Source organism: Mobula birostris, chromosome 22 (assembly GCF_030028105.1).
Source record: "Mobula birostris isolate sMobBir1 chromosome 22, sMobBir1.hap1, whole genome shotgun sequence".
In the NCBI taxonomy this organism is placed as follows: domain Eukaryota; kingdom Metazoa; phylum Chordata; class Chondrichthyes; order Myliobatiformes; family Myliobatidae; genus Mobula; species Mobula birostris.
The window spans coordinates 60,731,739-60,750,432 of NC_092391.1; the positions used below are offsets into that span (position 1 = coordinate 60,731,739).

Genomic DNA, 18,694 nt, shown 5'->3' on the forward strand with positions numbered 1-18,694 from the left:
TGGGTGACAGTCAGGAAGGGAAAAAGGGTTAAGGAGCCAGTGCAGAATACCCCTGTGGCCATCCCCCTCAACAACAGGTATATCACTTTGGATGCTGTCAGGGTTGGGGTTGAACTAACAACGGAAAGTCACAGTATTTGGCTCTTTGGCACTGAGTCTCTCCATTTATTAATGCTGCATGGGGTGGTTTAAACTAGATGTGAACCGAAGTGCCAGAACAGTTAGTGGAGATGTTGTGGAGGCAGGTGTTGGTAAGACCTCAGAGAAAGTTGTGAATGAAAAGGTTGAGCATAGTGTGACTAGTGTCTTGAGTTGCATATATTTCAAAGCAAGAAGTAATGTAAGAAAGGCGGATAAGCTCCGGGCATGGATCAACAATTGGCAGGACTAGTAGTGCTCCATCAGGACAGACTGGAGAACTCAACGAGTGAGCTGTTATGGGTGGAACTGAGAAATAAGAAAGCTATGACCACAATAATGGGCTATATTACAGATCACCCAACAGTCCTAAGGATTTAAAGGAACACATCTGCAAGAAACGTAAGGTTGTTATTGCAGGTGATTTTAACTTTCCACATATTGATTGGGAATCCCATATTGTAAAAGGGCTAGATGGGATAGAATTTGTCAAATATGTTCAGATGAAGTTTCCTTCATCACCACATAGAAGTCCCAATGAGAGAGTGTGTGATTCTGGATGTACTATTAGGGAATGAGACAAGACAGGTGACAGAAGTTTGTGTTGGGGAGTACTTTGCATCCAGTCACCATACTATCGTTATTTTCAAAGTAAATATGCAAGGAGATGGGTCTGGTCTGCAGGTTGAGATTCTAAATTGGAGAAAGGCCAATTTTGATGGTATAAGAAGTTATCTGGAAAGTGTGGACAGGCTGTTTTTTGGCAAAAGTGTATTTGGAAAGATGGGGGCCTTCAAAAACGAAATCTTGAGGGTACAAAGCTTGTATGTGTCTGTCAGAATAAAAGGTAAAGATAACAAGTGTGGGGAACCTTGGTTTTCAAGAGATTCCCTGGTTAAGAGAAAAATGGAGGTGCAAAGCAGGTCTAGGTAAGTAGGAACAAATGAGGTGCTTGTGGAGTATAAGAAATGCAAGAGAACACTTAAGAAAGAAATTGGGAGGGCTAAAAGAAGGCAAAAGGTTGCTCTAGCGGTGAAGATGAAGGAGAATCCTAAGGGATGTTAAGAGTTCTATGGGTATGTTAAGAGTAAAAGGATTGCGAGGGACAAAATTTGTCCTCTGGAAGACCAGAATGATAATCCATGTGTGGAGCCTAAACATGAGATCTTAAGTGTATTCTTTGCATCTGTATTTATTGGGGAGACGGATACAGAGTCTATAGAAGTGTGGCAAAGCATCATCAACTTTGTAGACCCTGTACACATTACAGAGGAGGAGGTGTTTGCTACCCTGAGGTGTATCAGGGTGGTTAAATCCTCAGGACCTGACAAGATGTTCCCTTGGACCCTACAGGAGGCAAGTGCAGAAATTGCCAGGGCCCTAGCAGAGATACTTAAAACACCCTTAGTAACAGGAGAGGTTCCAGAGGATTGGAGGATAGCCAATGTTGTTTCACTGTTTCAAAGGCTCCAAATAGAAACTAGGAAATTATGGGTCAGTGAGTCTGACATCAGTTGTGGGAAAGTTATTGGATCAGATGTGTAAGTACATGGGCTGATAAAAAGATAGCCAGCGTGGCTTTGTGTGTGGTAGGTCATGTCTAACCAATCTTATAGAGTTTTTTGAGGAAGTAACCTGGAAAGTGGATGAAGACAAGGCAGTGGATGTTGTCTACATGGACTTTAGTAAGGCATTTGACAAGGTCCTGCATGGGAAGCTGGTCAAGAAGGTTCAGTCACTTGACATTTTGGATAAGGTAGTAAATTAAGATTAGACACTGGCTTTGTGGGAGAAGCCAGAGAGTGGTACTGTAGTAGAGGGTTGCCTCTCTGACTGGAGGCCTGTGACTAGTGGTGTGCTGAAGGGATCAGTGCTGGGTCTTTTGTTGTTTGTCATCTATATCAATGATCTAGATGATGATGTGGTTAACGGGATCAGCACATGTACAGGTGGCACCAAGACTGGGGGTGTGGTGCATTGTGAGGAGGCTATCATGGCTTGCAGAGGGACCTGCATCAGGTGGAGAAATGGGCTGAAAAGTGGCAGATGGAATTTAATGTGGACAAGTGAGAGGTGTTGCACTTCAGCAGGATCAACTAGGATAGGTCTTACACTGTGAACGGTAGGGCACTGAGGAATGTGTGGTAGAACAAAGGGATCTGGGAATACAGGTACATAATTCGTTGAATGTGCTGTCACAGTAAAGAAAGCATTTGGAACCTTGGCCTTCATAAATCAATGTATTGAGTACAGAGGTTGGGATGTATGTTGAAGTTGTATAAGATGTTGGTAAGGCCTCATTTGGAGTATTGTGTGCAGTTTTGGTCACTTATCTACAGGAAAGATGTAAACAAGGTTGAAGGAGCGCAGAGAAAATTTACAAGGATGTTCCTGGGTCTGGAGAACCTAAGTTATAAGGAAAGATTGAATAGGTTAAGATTGTGTTCTTTAGAACGTAGAAGATTGAGAGGAGATTTGATCAATGTATACAAAATTACAAGGGGTAGAGATAGAGTAAATGCAGCAGGCTTTTTCCACTGAGGTCGGTTGGGACTACAACCAGAGGCCGTGGCTTAAAGGTGAAAGGTGAGTTTAAGGGAAATATCTTCACTCAGAGGGTCATGAGAGTGTGGAATGAGCTTGCCAGCATGTGGTTCATGCGAGCTCAATATCAATGTTTAAGGGAAGCTTATAGAAGTACATGGTTAGGGGAATGGAGGGCTATGGTCCTGGTACAGGTGCTTAGGAGTAGGCAGTTCAAAAGGATTTCAGCATGGACTAGATGGGACAAAGGGCCTGTTTCTGTGCTGTACTTCTCTGTAACTCTGACTTTATTATTATTATTTCTTCTTTTTGTTTTTCCATAGTTTGTTGTCTTCAGCACTTGGTTGAATGCCCTGGTTAGGTGGTCTTTCATTGATTCTGTTTCAGTAATTATTCTATAGATTTGTTGAGTATTCCCACAAGAAAATTAATCTCAGGGTTGCATATGGTGATGTGTGTATTTCAATAATAAAATTTATTTTGAGCTTTGAACTTTAATGCAGACCCTTAAGAACAGTGTAGATGGACAAAGCTGCCTTAGTAATCACTTTGTGGAAATATGATTATTGCCCAATTCTTACCAATTAGAATTTTTTACTCAGAACTGCCTAAGTGCGGAGAGGGGGAGCCTGCTGCATAGGCAACAGCTTGCTCTCCATATAGTACTGCCCTGGCTTGGCTATCACGTAGACAGCTGAGACACAATATCCAAGGTTGACATTGACCAATGGAGGGCTTTTCAGATTTTAATAAACTTTAATATTGTTTGTATAGATGTCACCCAGTATTAGAATTAATTTTGAAGTCTACATGGGAAGCACCAAGGCAATGCATAATGAAGCAGTTACAGCAATGCTTTACGGTGTCAGCTGTAGTATCAGGATTCAGTTCCTGTCTACAATTTGAATGTTCTCCCTGTGATCGCCTGCGATTGCCCCGGACGCTCTGCTTTCCTCACACGTTCTAAAGATGTATGCTTTCGGGTTAATAAGTTGTGGGCATGTTGTGTTGGCACTGTAAGTGTGTCGACACTGCAAACCTCTCTGAAGTGATATGATGCATTTCACTGTATGCTTCGATGTACTTGTGACAATTCTGATTGTAATGTTTTTAATGTGTGACACAGGGCTTGAGTGAACTACAAGAAACATGGGAGCTGAGGCTCTGGTGGGTTTCAAAGGAGGATGGGAACCAGGGCCCTGATGGGCAATGTTCCCTCTAATTTTTAGTAGTCAGTGTGCGCAAAAATCTTAGGTTGTGCAAATTTTTTTCCTGTGACAAAAGTATGTGTGCACTGAATGCACACATGGGCCAGTTTATGTAGGTTTACAAAATATTTGACATAAAACTGCACAGAATAACAACAAAATAACATACATAAATTTCAGTCACACACACAAAAAAATGCTGGTGAACACAGCAGGCCAGGCAGCATCTATAGGAAGTCGACGTTTTGGGCCGAGACCCTTCGTCAGGACCAACTGATAGTAAGAGATTTGAAAGTGGGAGGGGAAGGGGGAGATCCGAAATGATAGGAGAAGACAGGAGGGGGAGGGATGGAGCTAAGAGCTGGAAAGTTGATTGGCAAAAGGGATACGAGGCTGGAGAAGGGAGAGGATCATGGGACGGGAGGCCTAGGGAGAAAGAAGGGGGGAGGGGAGGAAGCCCAGAGGATGGGCAAGGAGTTATAGTGAGAGGGACAGAGGGAGAAAAAAGAGAGAAGAAAAACAGGAAAGAAAAAACATCATAATAATAAATAAATAAGAGATGGGGTATGAAGGGGAGGAGGGGCATTAACGGAAGTTAGAGAAGTCAATGTTCATGCCATCAGGTTGGAGATATTTGATTTTTATCATATTTAAGTCACTTAATTATTTTTTTCTCTCTCCTGTCTTTGGCATTTACCCATTCTTTGTAAACTCTATCTCGACTAATAGAACTTTCATCCCATTGATAGCTTTTGATTCTCATTAACATATCCAAATGACATTCACCTAAACGGTTTCTCAGCTTGTTTTTGAGTTGATTCATTAGGCTAAAACCTCGCTCACAGTCCGCACTAGACACAAGAAAGGTTCCCCCAATGTCCACCAACTGTGCAAGGTCGCAAAACTGTTCATTTTGAAGTACAAATACCGCCATTTGAGCAAAGTTTGAAATCGGTTTGGATTTAATTTTTTCTTGCACAGAAAATTTGAAATCATTAAACTGTCTAACTATTACAATATTTTCAGCTAGAAAATCATATTTTAGACATAAGGTATTAACTTGTTCATCGCCAAATGTGAAGTCACAATCTGCAATTGCAGAGAAATCAAAAGCTGACCATTCTTGTACCTCAACTTTGATCTCCTCTGGGTTTGATCATTCTCACTCTCGCTCATCTGCACTCAACCGTAACATGCGTAGCACTCCTGTAACAGGTAATGATGGGTTCTGTTGCCTGAGCTTTTGTACACCATCCAAATGTAATTTACTTGCCAAATGACACTTCAGAAAGTCAAGTTTCCAAATATCATCCCACTTCTTTCCACTAGCAAATTCTCCAGCAACTTTCGCATCATGACAATACAAACAGATAACTTCAGTTTCCGTATCATACATAAATATTTCTCGTAAGCTGAATGTTCATGACCTCATGAGCTTTCGGTGTAGCAGTTTCTACTATTTTGTTAAGCCATTCAACTTTGAACAAATTTGCAGTTCTTTTGCGCTTCACACCCTTCGCTTCTTTTGAATTCGACAAAGTGAATCAATATTTTTTTCAATAAAACTTAGTAAGCTATCTACAGGATTTGAAACAGATCTTTGTAAACTTTACGATATGAACACTGTCTGCCAAATATGGCTGCCGCCGTGATGCAGCTGTACAAACCGGAACAGGATCGGTGAGGTGACGTAAATTAGTGACGTACATTGTGGTATTTGAAAAACCGACTAACTAGTTAACAGAAACAGGTAAAAGATTATTTTCAAGAAGTATAATTATTAACAGCTACATTATTTTAGGTAACTAGCCTTTTGTGTGCACATTAATTTCCTTTGTGCGCTGGTTGAAAAACGTGTGTGTGCGTGCACACGCACCCAGCTTAAAGGGAACTATGCTGACGGTCCTTGTGGGAGCCGGGGCCCTGACGGTCCTCGTGGGATCCGGGGCCCTGATGGGTCTCGTCAGAGCCAGGTCCCTGAGGGTCATAATGGGATCCAAAGTTCTGTTGGGTCTCGTGGGAATTCGGCTCTGGTGAATTTCAGAGGAGAATGAGAAATGGGGCCTCAGAATCTAAAAGGATCAGGGGAAACCAGGGCCTGACAAATCTCAAGGGAGCATGGGAAATGAGTTTCAAGGGAATTCAGGATCTGGGCACTGATTATTATCGGGAGATAGGGGTGTACGGTTTGGGAGCTGGGGTTCATTGAGGAACACAGGAAACATATTTAATATCATATGCCAAACCATCAGACCACAGATGGATAGAAGAATATCGGAATTTTACCAAGTGGCAATTTGTGTAAGATTACAGGGAGAAGACAGGAGAATAGGTTTGAGAGTGATAATATATCAGCCATGATGATGGAATGGTAGACAGGATTGATGGGCTGAATGGCCTAATTCTGCTCCGATGTCTTATGGCCTTTTTTAAATCTGTGGACTAGGTCCTTTTGGCACTTCAAGCCGCACCACCTCAACAACTCAACATCCTCCAATTTAACCCTAACCTAATCATAGGACAATTTACAATGACCATTTAGCCTACCCAGTACATCTTTAGACTGTGGGAATCCAGAACACCCACGTATTTTATGGGGAGGAAGTACAGAGACTCCTTACAGAATGGCACTAGAAAAATACTCCAGAACGCCCTGAGCTGTAATAGTGTCACGCTAACTGTTACACTGGTGTGGCATTCATACATACGGCACTGTGCAAAAGTCAAAGGCTGCCTAAAACTATTTCACAGTTCTGTATTTGTCAATGTGGAGTGGAGAACAGCTTTGTACATCTGCCTGGAGCAAAAGATGTTGGGAATGGTGAGGATGGAGTGGTGTGGGAGGGATGTGGGACAGGTAGCAGAGGAGTGCCAGTGGTGGGGCATGATGTAGGTGCAGACACACCCAGCCTTGAGACAGCAGGCATGGTCATTTGATCATTACAGAATGTATCTCTGATGTTTCCCGCTCCCTTCCCTCTCCCTTCCCCTTCTCCCAACCATGATTCCCCTCTCCCTGTCCCCTTCCCACTCTCAGTCCACAATAGAGACCCAGATCAGAATCAGGTTTATCATCACTCACTTATGTCAGGAAATTTTTTTTTTTTTTTTACGACAGCAGTACAATGCAATACGTAAAATTACTACAGTACTATGAAAATGTCTTAGACACCCTAGCTATATATATGTGCCTTTGCACAGTACCTTATATATGTGTGAGTATGTATATGCATATATATGCAGTAATTTATAGTACATTTTATGAATTACGTTGTACTGGGGCCACAAGACAACAAATTACAAGACATAAGTCAGTGATAAAAAACCTGATTTGTATTACATGTTTTATTAATGCAGTAAAACAATGAACACAGTGGGTGAGTGCGAAGGCTTCAGGAATTCTAGGAACTACAGGAATCAGTAATAAATCATCCTTAATAATGGTGATAATGACTTTGATTTCAGACGAGGATAGCAGTTAATTCACAAATAATGAACACGTACCGATTTAAGTGGGACTTAGGAAACAGTTCTGAATGCATTTATTTGAGAACAGCTAGAACACAAGAATAGGATAGGCTCCTTGAGCTTGCTTCATCCATTCTAATAATTATCATTTGCCTGCTGAGATTTTATGCTGCATCTCAAAATTAAAGTAAATTTTGTTATCAAAGTACATATATGCCACCATATATAACCCTTAGTGTTCATTTTCCTGTGGGCATACTCAGCAAATGTGTAGAATAGTAACTATAATGGGATCAATTACTTGAGAAACTCAGTTACAGAGAAAGGTTGAATAGGTTAGGACTTGATTCCCTGGAGTGTAGAAGAATGAGGGGAGATTTGATGAAGGTATATAAAATTATGATGGGTATAGATAGAGTGAATGCAAGGAGGCTTTTTCCACTGAGGCAAGGGGAGAAAAAAACCAGAGGACATGGGTTAAGGGTGAAGGGGGAAAAGTATAAAGGGAACATTGGGGGGGGGCTTCACACAGAGAGTGGTGGGAGTGTGGAATGAGCTGCCAGATGAAGTGGTAAATGCGGGCTCACTTTTAACATTCAAGAAAAACTTGGACAGGTATATGGATGAGAGGTGTATGGAGGGATATGATCCAGGTGCTGGTCAGTGGACTAGGCAGAAAAATAGTTCAGCACAGCCAAGAAGGGCCAAAAGACCTGTTTCTGTGCTGTAATGTTCTATGGTTCTATGGTTCAATGACAGGTCAACCAGAGTGCAGAAGGACTGTTGTCGCATGCAAGAAGTCACTGGAGAGACACAGCTGGTAGATATGGAGCAGTCTCTTTATTCAACAAAATGAGATACAGCCTGGCATCATATTGAGACCCCTTTTGGAGAAGAGTCCTGCTCAACCCAACACTATATGATATTTTATATGCTAAAGATCAGAGGACAATTCTATATTTACAATATATCTACAATGCTTCCTTTGAATTACATGTAACTTTCACAGTTTCTTCTTCACACATACACTACAGACAATGCTATACAACATTGTCTGGTTTTTCAATTAACTACGGTTCATGGCTATTAGGAACCTATTGTCCAGTGCTGCATTTTAAATTTAATCTACAGTCCATATTCAGATCTGAAGGTTTGCTGCTGAAGTCAAAATTTACATGTCCTAACCCCAGAAATGGCCTAACAAAGATGACAAACTGGGCACATGTGAATATAAATAAATAGCAGTAAATAACAGGAAAATGAGATAAAGAGTCCTTGAAGTGGGATCATTGGTTGTCGAAAGGGAGTGAAGTTATCTCCTTTGTTTCAGAACCTGATGGTTGAGGGTAGTAACTGTTCTTGAAGCTGGTAGTGAGAGTCCTGAGGCTCTCATACCTTCTACCTGATGGCAGCAGCGACAAAAGGGGATGACCTGGGTGGTGAGGATCTCTGATGATGGATGCTACTTTCGTGCTGTACTGGGTTGAATCCACTACCCTCTTTCTTGGTAATACTGGGGCAAACTGTAGGTTTTATTTTTTAATATATTTATAGTTTAAACTGCATCAAAGTTCTGGGTTTATCAATGTACATTACATACTGCATTACTGTCTGTCTCTGCTTTTGTTTTTGACTAGCCTCCTTCCTGTTCTCGGCCTTCAATATTGATTGGATACGAGGACGGATCAGTGACCCTGTGGGACCTATCGGAAAAGAAAATGTTGAGCCGTCTCACCTGCCACAAAGAGCCAATCATGTGTCTTGACTTTGATCCGGAAAAAGTCAAGGGTATCTCTGGCTCGTCAGAAAAGGTTGTAGCTTCTTGGAGCCTTGACCAGCAACAGAACCTTAAGGTCAGCATCGTTTATTAGGGGTTACACCAATGGTCTGATAAGCTGAAAAAATATTTTGTCATGAAGAGGAGTAATTGCAGAGCCCAGATAATTAATTAGAAACATCAAAACCCTACAGCACAATACAGGCCCTTCAGCCCACAATGCTGTGCCAAACATGTACTTACTTTAGAGATTACCTAGGGTTACCCATAGCCCTCTATTTTACTTTTTTTTTGGTAATTTATTTTTTATTGAATTTCATCATCAAACATTTCCATAAGTTGTATTTCAGATACTGTACAAACATATCATATAATCATATTTGTCACAAATCTCCACATAATATTTATCTGAGGTATACATTTAGAAAGGAGAGGAAAGAAAGAACAATCGAGAGAAGAAAACTATGTACAGAGTAGGGAGTGATTTTTTTTTACAACATATTCATTGACTTGTGAGAATAAAATCAGGCCTATAGAGGTGTTATGTAGCTAAACTATTTTTTCCAGTATGAATAAAATTGTTCCAGCTTATGATTAACAGATGCTGTTATCTTCTCCATTTTGTAAATGTCCATTGTAATTTCCATCCATACATTTAAAGTTGGGCTCTCCTGTGATAACCATTCCTGATAAGGGTCTTTTTACCAGCCACCAGCAGTATATTCATTAAAATATTTATCTCTTTTCAACCATTCTTGAGTATATACCCAAAATATATGGTCTTACTCCGTAAGGGTATTTCACATTTAAAGATGTCTTGTAGGGCATTATGTATCCCACTCCAATAGTCTTTGATAACAGGACATTCCCAGAAAATATGATAATGGTTTGCATTTTGATTTCCACAATTTCTCCAGCAAGAGTCTCTATTTTTCTAAGCTCCCTATATACCTATCCAGGAGTCTCTTAAAAGACCCTATCATTTCTACCTCCACCACTGCCGCCGGCAGCCCATTCCACACACTCACCACTCTCTGCGTAAAAAAACTTACCTCTGACATCTCCTCTGTACCTACTTCCAAGAACCTGAAAACTGTGCCCTCTCGTGTTAGTCTCAGCCTTGGGAAAAAGCCTCTGACTATCCACATGATCAATGCCTCTCATCATCTTATACACCTCTATCAGGTCACCTCTGGTCTCCACCGCTTCAAGGAGAAAAGGGCGAGTTCACTCAACCTGTTCTCATAAGGCATTTCTCTCCAATCCAGGCCACGTCCTTGTAAATTTTTCAGAAGCACCATCTTTATTTTTTTATCTTACACCCCTTAGCGTTAATTCCCCTCTCAGTATCATTTCCTCAGCTCTCTATTTAATTTGCTTAGCATGTAACATTTCCAATATGTGTAGCCAAGAGCATAGTTTGACAATTGTCAATTTAGCATGTACTAAATAGTAGTGAGGTAGAGTTTATGGGTTCAATGTTCATTCAGAAATGGGATGGCAGAGGGGAAGAAGCTTTTCCTGAACCACTGAAGTGTGCCTTCAGGCTTCTGTATCTCCTTCCTGATGGTAGCAATGAGAAGAGGGCATGTCCTGGGTGATGGGGCATCTCTGAGGCATCAGTCTTTGAAGATGACCTGGATGCATGATGGAGCTGACTGGGTTCACATCTTCTACGGCTTACAGTCATCCCTTCTCCCCCACTCTCCATTATACATCTGTAGAAATTTGCAAGTGTCCTTGGTGACATACCAAATCTCCTCAAACTCCTAATAAAATATAGCCACAGTCGTACCTTCTTTAATAGATCCCTTTCCTCTTTTGATCCCTCTATGAGGACTGGTGTGTGTTCCTCATCTTACCCTTTCAGTTTCCTTTGGTCCTTCTGACATTGAGTTCAAGCTTGTTGCTGCGATACCACCCAACTAGCTGATATTTCTCTCTCCTGTACTCCTCTTGTCACCATCTGAAATTCATAGTTCAAAGTTCAAGTAAAGATTATTATCAGTATACCTACGTGTCCCCACATGCAACCCTGAGATTCTTTTCTGTGGGCATACTTTCCAAATCTATCTCTAAAATAGTTACTGTAAACTGTAAACAAACCTGTGCAAATGCAGATATAAGTAAATAGCAATAAACCTTGAATTTTATTTCCAATCCGCACAGACTGCGGTCTTTCGGTGAGGAAGTTTAGGATCCAGTTACAGAGGGAGGTATGGAGGCCCAGGTTTTAGAGCATTTTGATCAGAACTCTAGGAGTGATAGTGTTAAATGTTATGAACAGCAGCTTTTCATAGGTGATCCAAGTCAAGTGAGGAGCCATGAGATCGCACCCGCTGTAGACCTATTGTGCAACAAATTTCACAACATAGACCCTTGATATTAAGCCTGATTCTGATCCTGATGTCCTGTGTCTTGTAAAGTCAATAGAGTCAATTTGTTAACAGTAACTTATTAAGCCTAGTTGGATCATGGAGCAAGGAAAAGCTAAAGACAAGGAATGATTCTGAGCATGAAAGCTGACATTTTATACTCAGCTCTTCATCCTGTTTAGTATATTGACCTACGAACAAAACAAACTGTGGAACACAATCAAAGGATATCACGTATCTGTCACTGTGTTTCATCATAATGAAGAGCATTGCTCCATTATGTCAAGGTGCTTACACTGAAAGATTGAGTCTAAGAGTTTTGATGTTACATTATCCAAGATATGACAATATTTATGCTTGCTGCAACTTGTTTCAGTTCCCTGAGGTAAAAATATTCCATCTAAATTGCTATAGTGTACAATAGACCTAAGATTGGAATAAAAGCATAAAGAATATTATTGAAACCAATGATAGCTACTAACTAAATACATTATTATTTTAGTTATTAGTCTACATGTCAAATTTTAGAAAATTTTAGACTTTAAAAGGCATAAAAAGCTTTGTGGCTAGTACAATCCTTTATAGTGCCAGTGACCATGTTCAATTTGCACCATTGTCTGTAAGGAGTTTGTAAGTTCCTTCCCATGACAGCATAGGTTTACTCTGGGTACTCTGTTTTCCTCCCGCAGTCCAAAGACTTACCAGTTGGTAGGTTAATTAGCCATGGTAAATTGAGTTGTGATTTGTATTGGATTAAATTTGGTTGCTAGGTGGTGCAGATCACTGGCTGGATCTCAATAAATAAATAAAAATAACTAGGAGAAAAATATACCTTGAAAATCTGCCAAAGAGCTAATTCATTCCAATTTAATTCCCCAGCTGAAGAACATGGTGAAGTTAGTGAACGCTGGGATAGCTCACACATGCCTTCGTCAAGACAAGAAGATAGTAGCCACGGCCGGTTGGGATCATCGGATCCGCATCTTTGGCTGGAAAAACCTGAAGCCCCTGGCTGTCCTGCTGTACCACACAGCGAGCATCCACTGTGTGACCTTCTCCGACCATGCAGATCCGAGCGAAAGGTTAATGGCTGCAGGCTCTAAGGACCAGCGCATAAGCTTATGGTCCCTTTACAACGAACCATGAAGAGCCATAATCTGTATTTTCACTCAATGAAGTCTGTGTGGGCATCATAACTTAATTGGTGATGGACATCAGTTTTGACCATAATTTGCACTGTAATTCAATTACAGTAATATTTTAATTTGAACTGCCTCCTGTTGAATCATTTTTAAAGAAGAAAGGAAAACAGCATTGGCACAATAATTCATACTAGGTCACAGCCAATAAATAACTTCTCTTCAGTTATCATTGTTTGGAAGATGGCATGGTAGCTGATTTTACATGTCATGAATATCCACAAGTATTCTGTCTCGGTAGCCTCCAGTCTGATGGCATGAACATTGATTTCTCTAACGTTAAATGATTTCTTTCCCCGTAACTTTTTTTCCATTCCCAGTTCTGGTTCTCCTCTCAACCTTTCCTTTCTCCTCACTCACCCATCACCTCCTTCCCTTCTATGCTCCACTCTCCTGTCCCTGTTTCTTACTCCTTCCACCCTCCCCCCCCATCCATGATCCCCCCTCAGCTAGTCTCACCTATCACCTGCCAACTTGTACCTACCTCCTTCTCTCCCCCCCCCCCCCCCCCACCTTCTTATCCTGGCTTCTTCCCCTTCTGTTTCGATAAAGAGTCTTGGCCTGAAATGTCGACTGTTTATTCCTCTTCATAGATGCTGCCTGACCTGCTGAGTTCCTCCAGCATTTTATGTATGTGTTGCTCTAAATAATACATTGTTTTCAAATCATTTTTTTTACTATTGAGATACAGAATGGCCATGAGGCTCTTCGAGCTGTACCACCCAGCAATCCCCCAATTTAATCCGAGCCTAATCACAGGACAATCTACAAGGACCAATTAACCTACCAATTGGTACATCTTTGGACTGTGGGAGGAAACCAGAGCACCCGGATGAAACCCACACAGTCACAAGGAAACATTTAAACTCCTTACTGGCAGTGGCGGGAATCGAACCCTAATCTGTACTGTAAAGTGTTGTGCTAACCATGACACTATCGTGGTGCTTTGGATGTTGTTCCTCTTTCCCCCTCCCCCTACCTTCTTATTCTGGCATCTTCCCACTTCCTTTCCACTCCTGATGAAGTGTCCAGAGGGTGGGGGATAAATTTTTAAATTGACCGCTGCTTTGAAAAGTGCCATGGGATTTTTCTAAAGAATCAGTCTACATGTAGTACCACCTAATAGTGCTTTTAGAGATTAAAACTTGTTGGTACAAAGTTAATGTTAAAAATAAGATTAACTCTGATGCCTTATGAGAGTTTATTGTGTTTAGCGAACTGCTTCCTTTGTAGAGGAGACAGAGGTCTTGAATTTTGACACAGATAGCTTCCAGTTATATAGTGCCTTTAATAGCAAAATGCCCCAAGGCATCTCAGGAGTTTTGTAATAAAATTTAACACCAAAGCACTTAAGGAGATAATAAACAGATGTCGAAATGCTTCATAAAAGAAGGAGGTCTTAAGGGGTATCTTACAGGAGGAACGAAAGACAAATAGGCAGACAGAACTATTAAGGAGGGAATGTTGTCAGAGTTTAGGACTTGGTAGCTAAAGGCATTCCTGCCATAAATGGGGGTTGGGTCATGTGATTAAATATACGTAGATTTTAGATTGTTAAGGAAAAATGTTATGATAACTACTCGAGCCCAGAGTGCTTGTGCTGGGGGCGGGTGTGCTGAGGCTTTATAAGGCATTGGTCAGACTGCCCTTCCAGTATTGTGAGCCGTTTGACCCCCTTATCCAAGAAAGGCTGTGCTGGCACAGGATAGCATCTAGAGAAGATTCATGAGAATGATCCTGGAATGAAAGCATTAACGTATGAGAAATGTTTGATGACTCTGGGCCTGTACTTGCTGCAGTTTAGAAGAATGGGTGTAGGGTGGGGAACAAGGGATCTCACGGAAACCTATTGAATATTGAAAGACCTAGATAGAGCGGGTGTGGAAAGGATGATTCCAATAAAGTTCAAAGTTTAAATTAAATTTTATTATATGTCACTCTACAACCCTGAGAATCATTTTCTCGTGGACAATCTCGATAAATCTATAGAATAATAGCCATGCCAGAATCAATGAAGGACTGCACAACTAGGGTACTCAACCAGACTGCAGGAGACGAGAAACTGTTGTGGGGACATCTCAATGATGGGGCAAGTGATGTCGAATGAAGTTATTCCCTTTGGTTCAAGAGCCTGATGGTTGAGGGTGGTGGGGATGTCTGATAATGGATGTTGCTTTCCTAAGACAGCATTTCGTGCAGATGTGCTTAATATTGGGGAGGGGTTTACCCGAGATGGACTGGGCTGTATTGACTAACTTTGTGCAGTTTTCCGTTCAAAGGCATTGGTGTTTCCATACCAGGCTATGATGCACCCAGTCAATGTACTCTCCATTACACATGTTCCTTAGAGATTTGCAAAGATTCAGCATGGCAAACTTGTAGATGAATGGCCAGTAGCTGGACTGAGATGTCAGAGGCAATTTGAGATGATGCCTTTATAGATAGTGGGAGCTTATCCCTACTACCATCCCCAACTATAACAAACACATACAGCAATAAAAGCTACTATAAGAAAGTTAAACTACAAGAAAAATAACACTTCTACACCCCAATCCATCAGAGTGTTGAGGAAGGTCAATTTCACTCGACTAGGAAATGAAAAACAGCAAGTCGAAGCTGAATCGGAGAGAGACTAATGAAATGAGGGGTTTTGTTTGGAGAGGTCACACAGTTTAGGCCAAAAATATTCCCGTGGATAGGATTGCCAAACTAAATTCCTGTTAATAGTAGAATGTTTTGAAAGGAAAGGAAGGGACTTTTATGTCGGAAAGAGGGAACATCAGATTGTAAAGGCCAACAGGCATGTATAGAGGGTAAAAGGGAAAAATAAAGTTCAAAGAAAATTTTATTATCAAAATAGATAAATATATGTCACTGTATACAACCCTGAGATTCATTTTCCTGTGCGCATACTCAGCAAATCTATAGAATAGTAACTATAACAGAATCGATGAAAAATCAGCCAGAGTGCAGAAGATAACGAACTGCGCAAATGCAAATATAATCAAACAGCAATAAATAATGAGAACGTGAGAAAAAAAGAGTCCTTAATGTGAGATTATTGGTTGTAGGAACATTTCAATGATTGGACAAGTGAGTGTAGTTATTCCATTCTATTCAAGAGCTGATGGTTGAGGAGTAGTAACTGTTCTTGAACCTGGTGGTGTGAGTCCTGAGGTACTTGTACCTTCTACCTGATGACAGCAGAGAGAAGAGAGCATGCATGACACTGGGTGATCATATCTCTGATGATGGATCCACCATCTTTTGTAGGATTTTCCATTCAAAGGCGTTGGTGTTTCCATACCAGCTGTGATGCAGTCAGTGAATATACTCTCCACTACACATCTATAGAAGTTTGGCAAAGTTTTAGATGTCATGCCGAATCTCCACAGATTTCTAAGGAAGTAGAGGCGCTAAAAGTAAGAAAGATTCAAAGTTGTTTATATTCAGAATTGTTTAATATACTTTGCAGTACACAATGAAATAATTGTTGTTCCTGATCTGATACAGCACAAAAAACACACAATAACGTAGAACATAGAATAGTACAGCACATTACAGGCCCTTTGGCCCACAATGTTGTGCCGACCCTCAAACCCTGCCTCCCATATAACCCCCCACCTTAAATTCCTCCATATACCTGTCTAGTATCATCATTATGTGCCATGTCATATGATGGGGGTAATCATGGACTTTCCATGACCATGATTGTTCTCAGCAAATTTTTCTACAGAAGTGGTTTGCCATTGCCACCTTCTGGGCAGTGCCTTTACAAGATGGGTGACCCCAGCCATTATTACTATTCTTCAGAGATAAATGAGATAAAACACAATAATAATAAAAAAACAATAAATATAAATACATATGATAGCTTAGATACATGGATTGATTGTATGTCCAAAGAGTGATGCTAGGCACAGGAGCGTCTGTACATAAGGCGATTCTGACCGGAAATGATAAAGTAGTGGTGGTTGGGAGCGTGGAGGGGTGATGGTGTTGATCAGCTTTATTGCTTGAGGAAAATAACTGGTTTTGAGTCTGGTGGTGGTGGAGATACATCTCTGCCAAAGGAGGTGTCAGGCGTTCTGTCCTTCCGCTAGCCTGCAGGTCACCCTTGGGCAAGGTGTAGCACCTGCTTAGCCCCCGATCAGGGTCACGTGAAGCCATGGGAGCAGGTGGTGGATGGTCGTTTGAACAACCGGTGCATATCGCAAATCCTGGTCATGTGACACTGTCGCTAGGAAAACAATCTCTGAAGAGTATTGAGAAAGGCTGGGATCACTTGTCTTGTAAGGACACTGCCCGTAAAAAGGCAGTGGCAAAGGATGTTGGGAATGACAAAGGAGCTGCGGGAGTGATGTGGGACAGGTGGCAGATGATTGCCAGGGGTGGGGGTGGCATGGGTACACACCCATTCCTGAGACACCAGGCAAGGTTATTTCATTCCAAGCAATTGGTTTATTAATCTTACAGAACTTTCTTTTGTCCCTCCCCTCTCCCTTCCCCCTTTTTCCCAACCATGATTCCCCTCTCCCTGCCTCCTTCCCACTCTCAGTCCACAATAGAGACCCATAACAGAATCAGGTTTATCATCACTCACATATGTCATGAAATTTGTTTTTTTTGGTGGCAACAGTACAGTGCAATACATGAAACTTCTCCGCTAAGTCTCACAAATGCAATATCAACAAAGAGTTGTTCTTTATTACCTGCAAGGGGAAAGTTCACCTCCACTCCCACTAGAGTTGGCCGGGGACTTCCAACACACCGTTTACTAAGAGTGCTTTTTATACATCTGAACGAGACAAGGTTACTATTTCCAGTGAGCTCAGTCCTTCCAGCACATTAGTTGTAGTTTGCCATCTGCAGTTGACTCATCTCTGCTACTTCCTTATTCTTGCACAAGGTTCAGTACTTTGGGTGCCTGCAGTCACCTATTCCTTTAGTAAGAACATTTCTTGTAACTTCTACTTGTTACTTTAGCCACGTACATATATTGCAACATATTAGCTTAGCACTCTGGGATTTCCTACTCCATTTTGTCACGTCAAATGGTTAAAAAATGCAAATTTCAATATATATTTGCACAGTACTTTATTGGCAAGTAATACCAAAGGAAATACAAAGATGTTCGTAAGTGTGTAAAGAGCAATCAGATAATTAAGGAAATAATAACTGAGACTGAAAAAGTGGGTAAGAATCTTTGCAGCTCTATCCACACCCTACAAGAGAGACTATGACAATGTAGTAGTTAAAGCAGATGGAGTGTGAAAAGTTGGAAGGATAAATATTGTGGAAGATATTGGAGGACTGCAAATGTCATTCTTCTGTTGTTTGGAAAAAGGATAGGCTGAGTAATTACCATATATTTGGTTTAATTTTACTGGTAGTCAGATTGGAACATCCAGAGGGACAGGATAAAGTATCATCCAGAAAGTTGTTAATCAATCAAAGAAAGTCAGCGTGGATCTGATAAAGGAAGGTCATGTCTGCTTAGCTTCATTTTGGGATGTGTAATAAGGACAGTCCATGCAGATGCACTTGGCACTGATTTAAGCAACATTTTTGTTGAGGTCAAAAGCCCATGCAGTTGAAAGGAAAGAGGTAAATTGGATCCAAAGCTGACTCTCTGGCAGGAAGCAAAGGCTAATGGTTAACAAATTGTTTTGCAAATACAAGGCTGTTACTAGTGGGATTTCACAGGACCTGTTGCTTCAGCCCTTTATGTTGGATGTGCTAATTAATTAAACTGCAGGAAACAAGAAGTTTGACGAGGGTACAAGACTTGGCTGTGTGATTGACAGAGTAAGGCCTTACATTATTATGAGTCCAGGCAGATAGACAACAACATCAAAATGGAACTTAATCCTAAGAATATACAGTACTGTGCTAAAAAGTTTTCATCACCAAGAATTTTTTATATGGTTTCATCTGGTAGTTATGGCCTCTACAGAGCCCTGATATCAACATCATCAAGGCTGT

General features: G+C 41.1%; 1 protein-coding gene across 6 annotated transcripts in view; it reads left to right on the top strand.

Moving 5' to 3' along the window:
• The window catches only part of gnb1l (guanine nucleotide binding protein (G protein), beta polypeptide 1-like), a 79,310-nt gene extending 64,352 nt beyond the window's left edge, over window positions 1–14,958 (top strand). For 2 of the 6 annotated variants that reach the window (XM_072240874.1, XM_072240873.1), the window contains exons 5-6: window positions 8,996–9,211; window positions 12,390–14,957. In XM_072240874.1, the coding sequence (XP_072096975.1) occupies window positions 8,996–9,211; window positions 12,390–12,656 (483 nt within the window). In that variant the 3' untranslated portion in view covers window positions 12,657–14,957. Of the gene's footprint in view, window positions 1–8,995; window positions 9,212–12,389 lie in introns of all 6 variants that reach the window. The other 4 variants (XM_072240871.1, XM_072240870.1, XM_072240875.1 and 1 more) reach the window with 4 other exon arrangements.
• The last annotated feature ends 3,736 nt before the right edge of the window (window positions 14,959–18,694 follow it).